The sequence below is a fragment of the Panthera tigris genome, chromosome C2 (genome assembly GCF_018350195.1).
Source record: "Panthera tigris isolate Pti1 chromosome C2, P.tigris_Pti1_mat1.1, whole genome shotgun sequence".
Classification (NCBI taxonomy): Eukaryota; Metazoa; Chordata; class Mammalia; order Carnivora; family Felidae; genus Panthera; species Panthera tigris.
This window is the reverse complement of record NC_056668.1, coordinates 146,862,494-146,877,823: the sequence shown is the minus strand read 5'-3', so window position 1 is coordinate 146,877,823 and position 15,330 is coordinate 146,862,494. Positions and strand designations below refer to the sequence as shown.

At 47.4% G+C, this 15,330-nt stretch overlaps 1 protein-coding gene across 7 annotated transcripts in view; it reads right to left on the bottom strand.

Annotated features, from left to right (window-relative positions):
* Positions 1-4,416: 4,416 nt before the first annotated feature.
* The window catches only part of CMTM7 (CKLF like MARVEL transmembrane domain containing 7), a 50,444-nt gene continuing 39,530 nt past the window's right edge, over positions 4,417-15,330 (bottom strand). For 2 of the 7 annotated variants that reach the window (XM_042956761.1, XM_042956767.1), the window contains exons 3-6: positions 10,531-10,674; positions 7,603-7,684; positions 5,745-6,212; positions 4,815-4,901 (exon numbers count right to left, since the gene is read on the bottom strand). In XM_042956761.1, coding sequence (XP_042812695.1) covers positions 6,163-6,212; positions 7,603-7,684; positions 10,531-10,674 — 276 coding nt within the window. In that variant the 3' untranslated portion in view covers positions 4,815-4,901; positions 5,745-6,162. Of the gene's footprint in view, positions 4,902-5,728; positions 6,213-7,599; positions 7,685-9,167; positions 9,235-10,530; positions 10,675-15,330 lie in introns of those variants that run through there. The other 5 variants (XM_042956765.1, XM_042956762.1, XM_042956764.1 and 2 more) reach the window with 5 other exon arrangements.

The window sequence follows — 15,330 nt, the reverse complement described above, 5'->3', positions numbered from 1 at the left end:
TAGCTCCCCGAGTCGTGACACAGCTTCCAAGATGGTCGCGCGGAAGGCCGGACACTTGCATTCTGTCCTCATTTACGGTCCCGTCTGTCTCGCGTCAGCTGTGCTTGGGTGGCACGTGATGAGGCAAAAGCAGGTTTCTCGGTGGAGCCATTACGGAAGAGCTTGCGTCACCACCCGGAGTTCACGTGACACTAGCCGCGTCCGATACGCTGATGCTCGATCGCCGGAGAATCCAGAGCGATAAAAATGTACGCTCCACACCCCTGCCCCCACCCCTAGAAAGGTGATCTAAAAACAGTGTTAGCAACACCCGAGGCCGCAAACCAAGAGCCAGGCATGAAGGCAGCAACACATTCATGCGCTTTGATGATGTCGGGCACTGGAAATGGACATGACCACGTTCTTTAAGCTTCCCTGCTCTACAGTAACGCCAGCAGCCGGTGGCCGACAGGGGTGTTCAACTTGAAGCTTTGAAGCTTTGCACGGCACCCCTGGCTCTGTGAAACCTTGCGGGAGAAGACAATGTACCGTTTCTGCTCCCAGGAAAAGGCATTGTTTCCATTGTTAATGCTTGGCAAGCTTTATGGGTAAACGCCCTTTTTGGCTCGGCCTCTGCCTTGTATGAGCCACCCAAAGGGGTCGCAGTGTGTGCATCCCGCGAGCAGTTTGTTGCAAAAGAGCAGGGAGCAGAGTCCAGACCGAAAAACAAACGTAACGCCCACAGAGCCACACGACTACAGCCAGTATCTAATAAATTTCGAAATATGTGGGGCTTCCTCGGGGTGGGGCTGAATCTGGAGACCCGGTCTCATACCCGATTCTTGCCCCTTCTTGTCCTGCCGCTAATTAGTGCAGTCCGGGCGCTATCAGCTCAGATGAAGGTCTTTGCTCCACAGGAGCTGTGAAATCCACTCCAGGTTTCGCTTCTGCTGTTTGTGCACCCTCACAGCCCCTTAGCCGGTCTAGCCCCGCCTGGACCTTTAATTCTGTGGGTCCCTGAGCTTTTAATCATACAATATACGCATATGTGCAGGGGTTTTCTCTGGGCTACTTTTTTTCCGTGGCATTTAGTGGCCTCATTATCCAGGATTTTTATTTTGTAGGAAATCCACGGATTGTTCAAATGACTTGCGTGGTTGAGAATTTTAGTGGCTTCCTGCCCCATCCACCCCTCGGGGCCCTTACTGGTCTTTCCCTTTCTAGGCCCCTGGCCATTCACCTGTCCCCAAGGCTGTATATTTTCTCATTGGGCCACTTTCACCAAAGTAGATGATCAGATGCCTTGTACAGGGCTTTGGCCATTGGAGTTATCTCCCTACTCCCCCTCACTCCTGTCTTCCAAAGCCACCCCTGAGTAAGGCTATTCATGCAGCCGCCACATATTTCCTGCCTGTACCCACATATCCATCCGAACCATCTGGAGTGAAGCTGAGAAGGAGAGCGCTGATACGAGGATGTGTTACTGAGTGGGTCACCACTCGGTGTGACTGTTCCCTTGGTCCCACGGAACTGTCCCTGCAGAAGTGGTGTAAAACTTGCCTTAGGACAGTTTGTCCCAGGAGAGAACAGATGTATCCACTGACTCCTGTGTCCCATTGGCCAGTGTCCCACCCCAGGGCAGGAAGTCTCCTGCACTTGCCGGCCGCACATGTGTGGGTGCTGGGTGGGTCCCTGGGCAGCATCCACAGGACAGTCAAGAGGCGCCAGCGGAGGCCTGGAGCACAGCTGTGTGGTTACAGTGGCATGAAGTTGTCACAGCCCTTGCAGGACTGGCACTGCAGTGGTGGCTGGATGAAGAGAGATGTGAGGCCCAAATTACATACAGCATGGTGACTGTTTCAATCAATTGCAGATAACTACCAGACTTCTTTGCACTTTCTAGGCAACCCATGTAACTGCCGTAGAGCTACACATTAAGAAAAGCGAAGATGCGGTGGATGGGAGGATCTGGAGGTGATGCTGGGAGAGGAGCGACGGGAGGGGTGGGGCAAGGGGAAGCACAGCCACAATGGTTGGTTAAATGCCGCGCTGCGCCCCGCTGCCACAAGAGGGCGCGCGCTGCTAGGCGAGGGCGCGCAGGGCGGCCACCTGCTCGTCAGGGTTTTGTTTTCGCAGAAGAAAAGTTGAGGCCAGCTGCGACCGGTGGCAGCGCGCCAGCAGGCGACTCTGCCGGCAGGGGACCCCGGGGAGGGCCCCCGCCCCGCGCACTAGCTTGGGGTTTCGGGAGGAAGCAGGTGCTGGCCCGAGAAGCCTCCGCGCGCTCCGGCCTCAGCCCTGACTTCCTGCTGCCAGACCACCCTCCTTCCCGTCCCCAGAACCACCGGGTCAGGTAGGGTCGCAAACCGAGGGCTCGCGGGCTGCACAAAGCCTCGGCACGCATTTGGCTCGGCCTGAAGTGTATCTTTTAAAAGTTTATTTAGCAACCTTTATTTTTTTTATTATTACTAGTTTTTAATGTTTTTACTTATTTTTGAGACAGAGCATGGGCAGGGGAGGGGCATAGAGAGAGGGAGACACAGAATCTGAAGCAGGTTCCAGGCTCTGAGCTGTCAGCACAGAGCCCGATGCGGGGCTTGAACTCACAGACTGTGAGATCATGACCTGAGCTGAAGTCAAACGCTCAACTGACTGAGCCACCCAGGCGCCCCTATTTGGCAACTTTTAAAACTCAAATGTTTAGCCTAAAAATTCTCTCCCACACTTGGGGCATTGGCAGCCCTGGGCTGCCCTCCACATGCACCCCTGCCCTCGCAATGAGTTTTTAACAGTTTGGGTCAGGTCGATATTCAGCGTCACCATTATTCTGGCTGTTACTGCTCTACAGAACCGAGCCAAAGGGCACCCTTCACACCGCGATGTTACCTTTTTTGCACAACTCTGCATGGAGCTTATCGTGGTCTTTCTCATTTGCATAATTTTCATATACACAGAAAATGACAATAAAACCCCAGCAAGCCACCGGTTGCCTCATTCGCCTTACAAGGTCCACAGGCCCCAGTTACTCGCCCGGTGGTCTTCATGAGAAAGCCACTCAGTGTCTGGCCGCCTCCAACCTGGGTGCATTGCTCTGGCCCGGCAGCTTCCTTCCTGTCAGGGACTTCAGAACGTGTTATTTTTAAGCAGAGAAACCCACTTTGTCAATCTAGATCATATGAAACTCTATTATATAAAACAGGAAATATGATGTTAACACGAATGATCAATTTACATTTATAACATTTACTTATTATAAAGTCAGTCCATAACGGGGTACCTGGGTGGCTCAGTTGGCTAAGCGTCATGGATCGTCCGCTCAGGTCGTGATCTCACGGTTCGTGGGCTCGAGCCCCGCGTCGGGCTCTGTGCCGACAGCTCGGAGCCTGGAGCCTGCTTCCGATTCTGTGTCTCCCTTTCTCTCTGCCCCTCCCCTGCCTGCGCTCTGTCTCTCTCTCAAAAATAAGTCAACATTAAAAAAAAGTTTTTTTAACTCTGCATAACCACTTTCTAACCACTTTCACAGCTTTTAGGTGCAGCTCATCGGCATTACATTTATGCTGTGCAGCCACCACCACGTCCGACTCCAGAACATTTCCGTCTTCCCACTTGCAAGCTGTGCCCATTAGACACGAACTCCCCACCCCCCCACACCAGCCCCCCGCTCCGGCAACCATCCTTCTACTCTGAATTTTAACTGCTCTAGGAATCTCCTGGAAATGGAATCATCCAGCATTTGTCCTTCTGGCTTATTTCACTCGGCACAATGTCTTCGGGGTTCATCGATGCTGTAGTAGGTACCAGAAGTTCCCTCTTTTTCTAAGGCCACTTGTGCTGCTCGTGAGTAGTGCTTTATTAGGTCTTGTGTGAACAGTACTGGCTTCCACCCTTAACATCCATTTACTCTGAAAATATGCAAATCTTGAGGGGGCAGGGTCTTCTGCATCCTTTAGTGTTCTCATCTCTGGGGAGGTGGGGGAGGGGGAGGGGGAGGGGGGCCCCGGGGGTGCATCAAGTGCTTTCCCATGAGCTTTGTGGGCCCTGTCACGTGACTCCTGGTTTACAGCTTTCTCGTCCAATAAGAAATTGGCCAAGTCAATATTTTTATTACAAAACACATGCACACACGCCCCCCCTCCACACATGCCCCCACACACACTCACAGTGGTAATTAAGACTGAGGCCTGCAACGGCGGGCTGACCACACAGTGCTTCTGCAGGCCCGCCTCACTTAAGAAAGAGGGTCTGGTCTCAAGAGGGCCTTCTTCCCAAGCTGGATAAATTAGGAGATGGCTTTGTTTTTTCGTTAATTTTTTAATATATTTATTTATTTTTGAGAAAGAAACAGAGCGTGAGCGGGGAGGGCAGAGAGAGAGGGAGATTCAGAATCCGAAGCAGGTTCCAGGCTCCGAGCTGTCAGCACAGAGCCTGACACAGGGCTCGAACTTTTGAACCGTGAGATCATGACCTGGGCCGAAGTGGGAAACTTAACCGACTGAGCCACCCTGGTGCCCCAGAGAGAGCTTTGTTTCTATAAGAGGACTTAAGGCAGCTTCATCCCCCTGAGGAATGTGGAGTAGAAGCAGATTTAGGCAGGAGTATTCAGAAACCCTCCGCTGTGGTAGGTAAGTGGGGCCATCAGTCCCTGAGACAGTTGGTTCTAAGAGCAGGAGGAAGAGACCAGATTTCCCTGGAGGCTGCTTTCGTTCCCAGGCGGCGAGGACTATTCTCCAAGGAAGACCAGAAAGGCTGAGAGCGGCTCAGGAGCCCAGGAGGACGCCGAGGGCCCCTCTTGTGCCCAGCAGTGTGGGCAGGGCTTTGGCACAGGAGCAGAGGTTCAGAAGCCCGCCCTGGGCGCCGGCCCCCCGACGCTCCCATCTCAGGGCCTGCCTCGGGCCGGGGCGCAGGGTGTCCTCAGACAGCGGCATCTTGGGAAGGAAGCGGCAAAGTTAGGACGGCGGGCAGGGCAGGCCCACCCAGAAGCCACACATCAGGAGGCTGCCCCCCAGCTCTGCTCAGAGCCCTTCCTTCCTCTGCCCAGCAACAACTACCATTGGAATTCGTTTTTTCCTTCTAAATACATTTCTTTTTTTTTTTTTCTTTATGTTTATTTATTTTTGAGACAGAGCATGAACAGGGGAGGGTCAGAGAGAGAGGGAGACACAGAATCCGAAGCAGGCTCCAGGCTCTGAGCTGTCAGCACAGAGCCCGACGCGGGGCTGGAACTCACGGACCGTGAGATCATGACCTGAGCCGAAGTCGGCCGCTTAACCGACTGAGCCACCCAGGCGCCCCTCTAAATACATTTCTAACAGAAAAGAAAAAAATTAGTACGGGCGGGGGGACAGGGGGTTTCTATCCTTCCTCTTCCCCACCCAGGCCTATCGTCACAGGGACTCTCATTGTGTTTGCGGTTTCTTTGGGCTCTTCCTTCATAATTTTAAGTCATAATTTTCACCTTCAGATGTTACCCATAACTGTTACATTCTCTACTTTTCTTCATTGTTTTTTTTTTTTAATTTATTTTACTTATTTATGTATCTATTTATTTAGAGAGCGAGAGGGGCAGAGAGAGAGGAGAGAGACGAAGCAGGCTCCACACCCAGCGCAGAGCCCAACACGGGGCTCGATCCCACGACCACAAGATCATGACCTGAGCCGAAGCCAAGAGTCAGGCACTTAACCAACTGAGCCACCCAGGCGCCCCTCATTGATTTCTCCCTTAAACAGCTTCAGCGAGACAAAATCTACCTACCGTACAACTCACCCACCTCAAGTGTAGGCTTCATGTCCACAGTTTCCGTGTACTCACAGGACTGTGCGAACACTGCCATACTTCTGGAATATTTCATCCCTTCCAAGAGAAGGCCCACACCCGTCTGCAGTCACCTCCCCAGCTCCTGGCAACCTCTGATCTACTTCCCGCCTCTTTGGATGTGTCTCTTCCGCCCGTTTCATGTAAACAGAATCCCACAGCCTGTGGTCTCTTGTGACTGCCTCCTCTCCCTCAGCTTCCTGTTCTCTTTTTGTCAGTGACTTCTAGAGGGAAACGGAAGCTGGTGGAAACGTTTCTTCGGGACAACTCAGACCACGTACTGTACACACTCTGATATGCCTTTAGTTATTTTTTTAAGAGAAAGAAAAAGAACGAAGACGGGAAGGGCTGGGCTAAAGAAAAAGGCGGATTAATCAAAATACCTGGGTCAAGCTCTCAGCAGTGTTACCTCCAGCAATGCATTCTAGAGGTAGAAGATATTAGGGATGAGTATGGGGCTATATTTACAAGTGTGTTCTTTACAACACTGTTTAGTAGCAAAGAATTAAAACAAAACAAAAAACCACAGTGACCCCAGACAGGAGACAAGTAAACTATGACACAGACATGCCCTGGAGTCAATGCAACAGCACAGAGCCATTAAAAGTGATGGGAGAGAGGGGCGCCTGGGTGGCTCAGTCGGTTAAGCGGCCGACTTCGGCTCAGGTCATGATCTCACGGTCCGTGAGTTCGAGCCCCGCGTCGGGCTCTGTGCTGACCGCTCAGAGCCTGGAGCCTGTTTCAGATTCTGTATCTCCCTCTCTCTGACCCTCCCCCGTTCATGCTCTGTCTCTCTCTCTGTCTCAAAAATGAATAAACGCTAAAAATAAATAAATAAATAAATAAAAGTGATGGGAGGGACACGTGGGTGGCTCAGCCGGTTGAATGTTCGACTTCCGAGCAGGTCATGATCTCACAGTTGTTGAGTTCGAGCCCCGCATTCGGCTCTCTGCTGTCAGCACAGAGCCCGCTTCAGATCCTCTGTCTCTCTCTCTCTGCCCCTCGCCGGCTCGTGCTCTCTCTCAAAAATAAACACTTAACAAAAAGCGATGGGAGAAGAGGGGCACCTGGCTGGCTCAGTCCTTAGAGCATGTCACTCCTGATCTTGGGGTTGTAAGTTCGAGCCCCAAGTTGGGCACAGAGATTACTTAAAAATAAAATCTAAATACGTACATACATAAAATCTTTTTTAAAAATGTGATGGAAAAGAATCCCCAAACAAGTGGGGAAAATGTCTGATAGATGGTTAAGTACGAGAATGAGAACAGGTTACAAATAATACCTGAAGTTTGATCAGTTTGATCGTTTAACAAAAGCAACATATGTATCTATACATCTTTGTATCTATCCATCCATCCATCCATCCAACCAGAGAGAAGAAATACTGGAAGGACAGACACCCAGTAGGTGCTTTTTCTGGGTAGTGTGATGATAGACGGTTTTCATTAAAAATATTTTGTTTTTCTTATTTGCATTTTCAAAATTCTCTACACTTTATTTTCGTCATGAGGGAACTTATTTAAAGAAAATGCTTCACCGGGCCCCTGGGTGGCCCAGTTGGTTAAGCATCCGACTCTTGATCTCGGCTCAGGTCATGATCCTGTAGTTTGTGAGATCGAGCCCCGTGTTGGGCGCTGCGTTGACAGTGCGGAGCAGAGAACCTTGGGTGACACCTTTCCACCTTGGCCCCCCCAACGCCTCACGGTGGGTGGCCCTTCCCTGTTGCTGAACTCCAGACCAGGCCGTCCTCCCGTTCCCCAGCAGAGGGAACTCTACTTTCAGAGATCATCTGTGTTCGGGCAACCAGAACTCACCTGTTGACTGGGTCACACACGAGATCTTGTAGGACAGCCATATGCTCACCAGGCAGAGGAAGGTGGCCACAAAACCGAAGATCTACACAGGAGAGAGAGCAAAGGAAGTTCCCAGGCCGAGGGCCAATCACACAGGCTAGACTCCCTTTGTTTCTCATCCCTGCGCCTGTTTCTGGACCAGCTGTGGCCAGGAGGGAGCCCCGGGGAATCACGGGAGCTGACCACCTGGTCCCTGCTCGGGTGCAGGAACAAGGCCTTGTGTCCATGGCTCCCCCAGCAGGGGCCCTAGCGCAGGCCTGGCAGCCAGGCTCTGGCTTTCACCTCCTGGCTCTCCTCGCTCTAGGCAACTTCAGGGCCCACGTTTGGGTTTGTGTTTACCACTAAGCTGGGGCCCAGACACTGGCCTGTAATTACCCGGGGCTAATGAAAGAGAAAAAGGTGAAGTTGTGTATTTTAATTTAGGTTTTTAAATTTCTAATGTTCAAATGGATTTTACTGATGTGGCAGCATTGCATTTCATTCATTAATAGCTTTCTGTTCTGTGTCACTTTATAGCCAGGTAAGAGCCCGAAGCTGAAGCCCTGACAGGCAGTTTCATGTCTGCAAACATTTAAATAGTATTAGCCTAAAATAAATAGGGCAGTGCACCTTTCTATTCTGAGGCTCCACTCTGTGCTCAAGTGGCTGACCTAGCTAATCTAGGAAAGCTGACCTAGCCCAGTCCAACCTCATTTAACGATGAAGAAAGAACAGGGCGCCCAGAGAGGAAAAGGGTCTCGTGTGAGGCTCCTGATGGTCGAAGAGACTCTGCTGTCTTCGTATGAAACTTTGAAGCCTGTAGCCATTTCCTTACTTGCCAACAACACCAGCAGCTGCAGCAAGGATATTTTATTGACCACTTGTTATGTGCCTGCCCGTGGTCTAAGCCCATTAGGTGTGCTGATCCTTTAAACTCCTACCACGTTTCCGGCTGGGTGATGTGGGTACCCTCCCCTCCCCCTCATTTGGCAGCTAAAGACAAGGAAGGACAGCAAGTCAACTAGTTTGCTCAGGGCCACAGAGATAGCGAGGGCCAGACATGGGATCTGAGCCCTAGGAATCAACAGAACCCTGCTCTGTATTTTTGCCCAAATGTTCCCAGACTTGCACATGGCCTCAGGTGTGTGGCGCGGCCAGAGCCACGGCTGACACACAATAGGAGGAGCCCAGGAGCAGCCAGGCCACGGGCAGGATTTCCAGGGTTTGGTTTTCTTTTCAGGCCCGGCCTCTGGTTTACATAAGCGGCTGCCCCCACAGGCCCACACCCGCTCCCCTCCCCCAGGTCCCTTTCCTTGGCTCCCTTTGTACCAATTGTCTGCACCACATAATTAGCCTATTGGAGCCTGTCCTAGCCCCTCATTGTCTGTCCTGCACAATTAGCACATTATATACTATCCCGGTCCCCAACTGTCTGCACTGCATAATTGAACAGTTTATTATATCGCTACATAATGCTATTCTGGACAACAATGCCTTGTTTGCTAATTGTTTCATGCGCCTTGGCCTCGACTCCTGAACTAGATTACCATTTTCTCATAAGCAAGGTCCGTGTCTTTTTATTTCTTCTGGCTCCCTCATGGCCCAGGCTTTGTCCTAGGCACAAATAACACATGATAAATGGGGCTTATTGGAATTCTAAGGCTAACAGTCACGGTTATGTGCAACCTGAATCCTAAAACCCAGTGGGAGCCTCCCGTGTGGCTCTGACACAGTGGGCACCAGCCGGCCTGTAATCAAGCAGGTGGTAACCTGTAGGTAGCATTCACTCCCGTCCTTGGGGATTGCAGGGGTGGGGAGGGGTGGCTGCGCAAGGCACCGAAGGCCCATGAGTGTTGAGAGGCTTGGCTGCCCCCCTCCCCACCTTTGGAGGACAGACCCCACCCCTCAGTGGAACTCCAGGCACTAAACCACTCCCAACCCAAAGTCTGGAGAATTTTGTTAACAGGTACATGAAAGAGTGACTGTCCCGTGCAGCTTTTCTTAAAACTCAAAATGAGGCAAATCCGTACTGGCCCACAGGCCACCAAACTGTAACCAGTGAGCTAAATCAGAAACCAGATTGCAGGAATCTATGCATCGTTAAGTAATAATAAATGCAGGGGCGCCTGGGTGGCTCAGTTAAGTGTCTACCTTCAGCTCAGATCATAATCGCGTGGTTTGTGAGTTGGAGCCCTGTGTCCGTCTCTGTCCTGACAGCTCGCAGCCTGGAGCCTGCTTCGGATTCTGTGTCTCCCTCTCTCTCTGACCCTCCCCTGCTCGTGCTCTGTCTCTGTCTCTCTCTCTCAAAAATAAATAAACATTAAAAAAATGTTTTTAAATAATACATATATATGTATAGTATACACACATATGAAAATATGTGTGTGTGTGGGTGGTAAACACAGCCCCACAGCACTCTTATTTTTATACATTTCCATGGTTCTATTCAGGCTATCAGATCGATCAATTCTCACCTTTGCAAGGTCTAAAAGTGTTACTTCCTGGCCTGAATATTGTTATAAATCAGGACCAGCAAAGCCAGGACTCGTGACAGGTATCACTAACTGATCATATCCTCTTCCCGTGGACCCTAACGTGGCCTTGGAATCTTTGCCCGCACAACACTGAGGTAGCCACAAGCACATGACTCCAATGGGCATGTGCATTAAAGCCGAATGGCCCCCTGGTTTAAGCAGTGGCTTCGGGAGAGAGAGGGCTGGGCCACGGGCCATCTGTGTGTGCCAGAAGCCCTGACGGTCCACCTGCTGAGACCCTCTGCTGTGGGCCCAAGTTTAAGGCTCTTTGGAGACTGCTGCTGGCTGGATCGAGGCGGGTACCGATGGGTACTTTTCTAGGAAAGAAAGTCCCCAGGAAACAATCCCTTCGCTGCCCATCAGGAAGAAAATGTACTAGAGGTGAACTCGTTCGTGAAGTGTCCCCCGAGACCGTCCTCACCGCTCCAGCTACCAGTCCGCTCTGGCTGTAACTCTTGGAGGCTGCCACAATGGAGGCGATTAGGAGGAGCAGGGTACCGATTAAATAGTGCAGAAGTTCCTGGGGACAAAAACAAAGCAAAGCAGTGGGTCGGGAGGTCCACTCCTGGTTCTCAGAGGCAAGTGGGCACAGAAGAGAGGAACTCTGACCACAGCAGTTAGCTCACAGGCAGCAGACACGGAAGGCTGGCCAGGATGAGGCCCTACAAGACAGAAAAGGAGCCGGCAGGCAGCCAGAGAGGCAACAGAGAGAAAGGACACTTGTTGCGTGAGGAAAGATATCCACTAAGGACGGCTCCACTCCTGAGAGCGATCTGTAGACAATATCCTGACGTCTGGCGAGAGCTAGAGCAAACAGGTCCTCATGGCTCCCAGGCTGGAGAGTTTAAAGGCAGCTCCAGCTCTGAGAGGCAAAGCCCCTCAAAGAGATGTGTGTCTAACGCTTCTGCTTCCGAGAAAGTTCTCATCTAACAACGGGCTGGCTTTGGTGGCGGCCTGGGGTGCCCACCCGCCCTGTGAACAGTTGTAGGTGTGGACTTGAGATGCTCGGCCCCTCAGACTTGGAGTCGGAGCTTAGAGTGAGGTCAGGGCCCTTCTGTGATGTGCTTGTGGGGGTGGGGGAGCCAGCTTTCTGGCACCCGAGCCTCCTGGTTTGGTCCTCATTTCATCACACTCTGCTGAGGAGTTGGTTGGCAGGGCAGACTCCACCGCTGCTTCCGTCCGCCTCCACCCCATTCAACCCCATGCTTAAAATGGCATCTCCACAGACCCTGAATGAGGCTGAACCTCCTGCATTCAGCAGCATGACTTCCATCCACCTTCTCCTTCTTTCTCCCCATGACACCAGATCAGAGGGGAACTGGGGCTGAGGGCTGGGAGAGTACTCCCGCTGGATCCAGAGTGTATTCATTTTTAATTGTCATCGGTGAGAACTTAGAAATTAGTCCTTCGTGAAGTTCTGCCCATCAGGGTAGTCACCTATTAAATTCTGGAAAAGCGTTCCACTTTTAAGCAGCAGCTCCTCTGAAAGCTGGGCAAAATCAAACACCCAAATTTCCCCTTTACGGACTAGAAAGGAATTATCAGAAAGTAGATCACAGAGATTTTGAATGAAGAGCAGATTAGTAAGTGAAGTTCCCTCCCTCCAAGATTCTCACCCACAAAGAAAGAGGACTATGACGTGAAAGGACTATGACATGGGGTACGGAAAACTGACTTGAGAGAGTCCTAAATGGAAGATGCCCTGATAGTGCCCCATCGAAAATGTGCGGCTGAGCTAACCCCTCCAACATTCTCATTCCCTTCTCAGCCCACCCCTATTCTTGTCCCCAGCTTTTATTCCCTCCTCTGCTTGTTCATTATCAGTATCGTTATCAGAGGAGCTTGTTCTCAAAAGAAGCAGAAAGGTGTCATAACTTTGAAAGGGGCCTTATAACTTAGGAACACAAAGGAAAGGTCTCTCAAAATAACATAGCGGGTAATAACATTAAATGTGAATAATTAAAACAGTCCAAACAAGAAGCAGAGGTTGTCAGGCTGGATTTAAAAAAAAAAAAAAAAGATTCAACTAGTCTACTGGAGAAAACCTTATATTCAAAGATACAAACAGATTGAAAGTAGAAGCTTCCATTCAAACAGCAACCAAAAGAAAACTGGAGGGGTTATACTGGTGTCAGACAAAATAGATTTTAAAACAAAAAATGTTACCAAAGATAAAGAGGGACATTTTATAATGATGAAAACATCAATCCGTCAGGAAGACAGAAAATTATAAAGACGAATTCACCCAATAACAAAGCAACACATGAAGCAAAAACTCAAAGAGATGAAGGGAGAAATAGATAATTCAAAAATAATAGTTGGAAGCTTCAATACCCTACTTTCAATAATGTATAGAACAATTAGGGAGAAGATCAACAAGGAAATAGAAGACTCAATACTATAAGGCAACTAAACCTAACCTAACATCTATAAAACACTCTACCCAACGACAGAATATACATTCCTCTCAAATGCAAATAAAATATTCTCTAGGATACACTACATGTTAAACCATAAAATAAAACTCAATAAATGTGAAATATTGAAATAACATGAAGTATGTTCTTCAGCTACAACAGAATGAAATTAGAAAGCAATAGCAGGAAGAAATTTGGGAAACCCACAGATATGTACAAAATAACACATTCCTAACTAATGGGCCAATTAGAGACAAAACCACAAGGAAAATTAGAAGATACCTGCAGATGAATGAAAATGAAGACATAATAGACTAAAATTATGGGATGCAGCTAAAGCAGTGCTCAGAAAGAAATTTATAGCTGTACAGACCTATACTAAAAAACAAGAAAGGCTTCAAATTAATAACCTAATCTTTACCTTAAGACATTGGAAAAAGAAGATCAAACTAAATCTAAAGCAAGGAGACAGAAGGAAAAAAAGATGGGAGCAGAAATTAATGATCTAGAGAACAGAAGAACAATAGGGAAAATTAGTGAAACCAAAACTGGTTCTTTGCAAAGATGAAAAAAACAGCCAAACCTTTAGCAAAACTGATCAAGAAAAAAAAAAAAGGGAGAGAAAAGATGACCAGATTCAAATGACCAGAATCAGAAATGAAAGAGGGGACATCACTACAGACCTTACAGAAGTAAAATTGATTTTAAAGGAATACTTGAACAATTGTATGTCAGTAACTTAGAAAACTTAGATGAAACAGACATGTTCCTATAAGAACATACCACTGCAAATGACTCAAGCAGAAATAAACAATCTGAAAAATCTAAAACAAGTAGAGTTTGTATTAATAAGAATAATAAATCACCCATAAGAAAAACCCAGGCTCAGATGCTTTCATTGCAGAATTCTACCAAACATTTAAATAAGAATACCAATTCTTCACAAACTCTTTTAAAATACAGAAGAGGTGGTAACACTTCCCAAATTATTCTATGAGACCAGTATTATAGTGATAGCAAAACCAGACAAAGGTATCACAAGAAAACTACACACTGGTATCTCTTACAAATACAAATATAAAAATTCTCAATAAAATGCTAGCAAACCAAACCCAGCTACATATAAACTGAATTACATATCATGACCAAACAAAATGTATCCCAGGGATGCAAACTTTAGTTCCACATATGAAAGTCAATGTAATACACTATATTAGAAGAATATTAAGGGGGAAAACCCATGATTGCCTCAACAGACTAAGAAAAAGCATTTGACAAAATCTAACACCCTTTCATGATAAAAAAAAACATTCAACAAAGTAGGACTGGAAATTAACTTTTTCAATCTGATAAATCGCATCTGTAAAAATCCACGGCTAACATTATATTTAATGATGAAAGATGGAATGCTTTCCTCCTAAGCTCAGGAACAAGATAGCGATGTGTGGTCTTGCCACTTCAATATTCAACTGATTTCTTAGTCGAATAAGAACAATAAGATAAGAAAATGATTGGAAAGGAATATAAAACTATCTCTACTCATAGATGGCATAATCTTATATCTACAAAATCCTGAAGAATCCACTAACAGTCTATTAGATCTAAAATGAGTTCACCAAGGTTAAGGATACAAGATCAATATACAGAAATCACTTGTATTTCTATCCACTTGGAATGAACAATCCAAAAATGAAATTAAGAAAATGATTACATCTGAAATATCATCAAAAAAATAAGGTACTTAGAAACAGATTTAAGTTCCCCCATGCCAAATGCACCAAAACTTACACTCTGAAAACTATAAAACATTGATGAAAGAAATTAAAGAAGATCTAAATAAATGGGAAAACCTCCCATGTCCCTAGGTCACAAAACTTAATGTTAAGACGGCAATACTCTCCAAACTGATCTCTAGATTCAGTGCAGTTTGTATTAGAATCCCAGCTGACATTTTGTAGGAGCTAAAAAGTTGATTCTAAAATTCATATGGAATTGCAAAACTCCAAAACAATCCTGAAAAAGAACAAATAGAAGATTCAGAATTCCTAATTTCAAAACTGGCTACAAATCTACAGCAATCAAGACCGTGTGGTAAGATCAATGCAGCTGAGAGTCCACATAGAAATCCATGTGTTTATGGTCAACTCATTTTCAGCCAGGATGCCAAGACAATGCAACGAGGAAAGAACAGTCTTCCCAACAGATGGTGCTGGGACCACTGGATATTTACATTTCAACGTATTCTTTCCTTCAAAAGAATGAAGTTGAATCCTTACCTCACAGCAGACACAAAAAATTAATTCAAAATAGACAAAATACCTAAATGTAAGAGCTGAAACCATGAAACTCCTTAGAGGAAAACACAGAGTAAAATCTTCATGATCTTGGGTTTGGCAACGGCTTTTTAGATTTTATACCAAAAACATCATTAACAGAAGAAAAGTAGTTACATTAGATTTCATCAAACTAAAAACCTGTGCTTTAATGAACACTATCAAGAAAGTGAACACTAGGGGTGCCTGGGTGGCTCAGGCAGTTGATCATCTAACTCTTGGTTTCAGCTCAGGTCATGATCTCACAGTTCGTGGGTTCAAGCCCCTCTGTGCGGAGCCTGCTTGGCATTTCTCTCTCTCTCCCTCTCTCTCTGTCCCTCCAGGCTCATGTGCTCTCTCTCTCTCTCTCTCTCAAGAAATAAATGGATAAACATTAAAAAAAACTTAAGAAAGTGAAAAATAACCAATAGAATGGGAGAAAATATC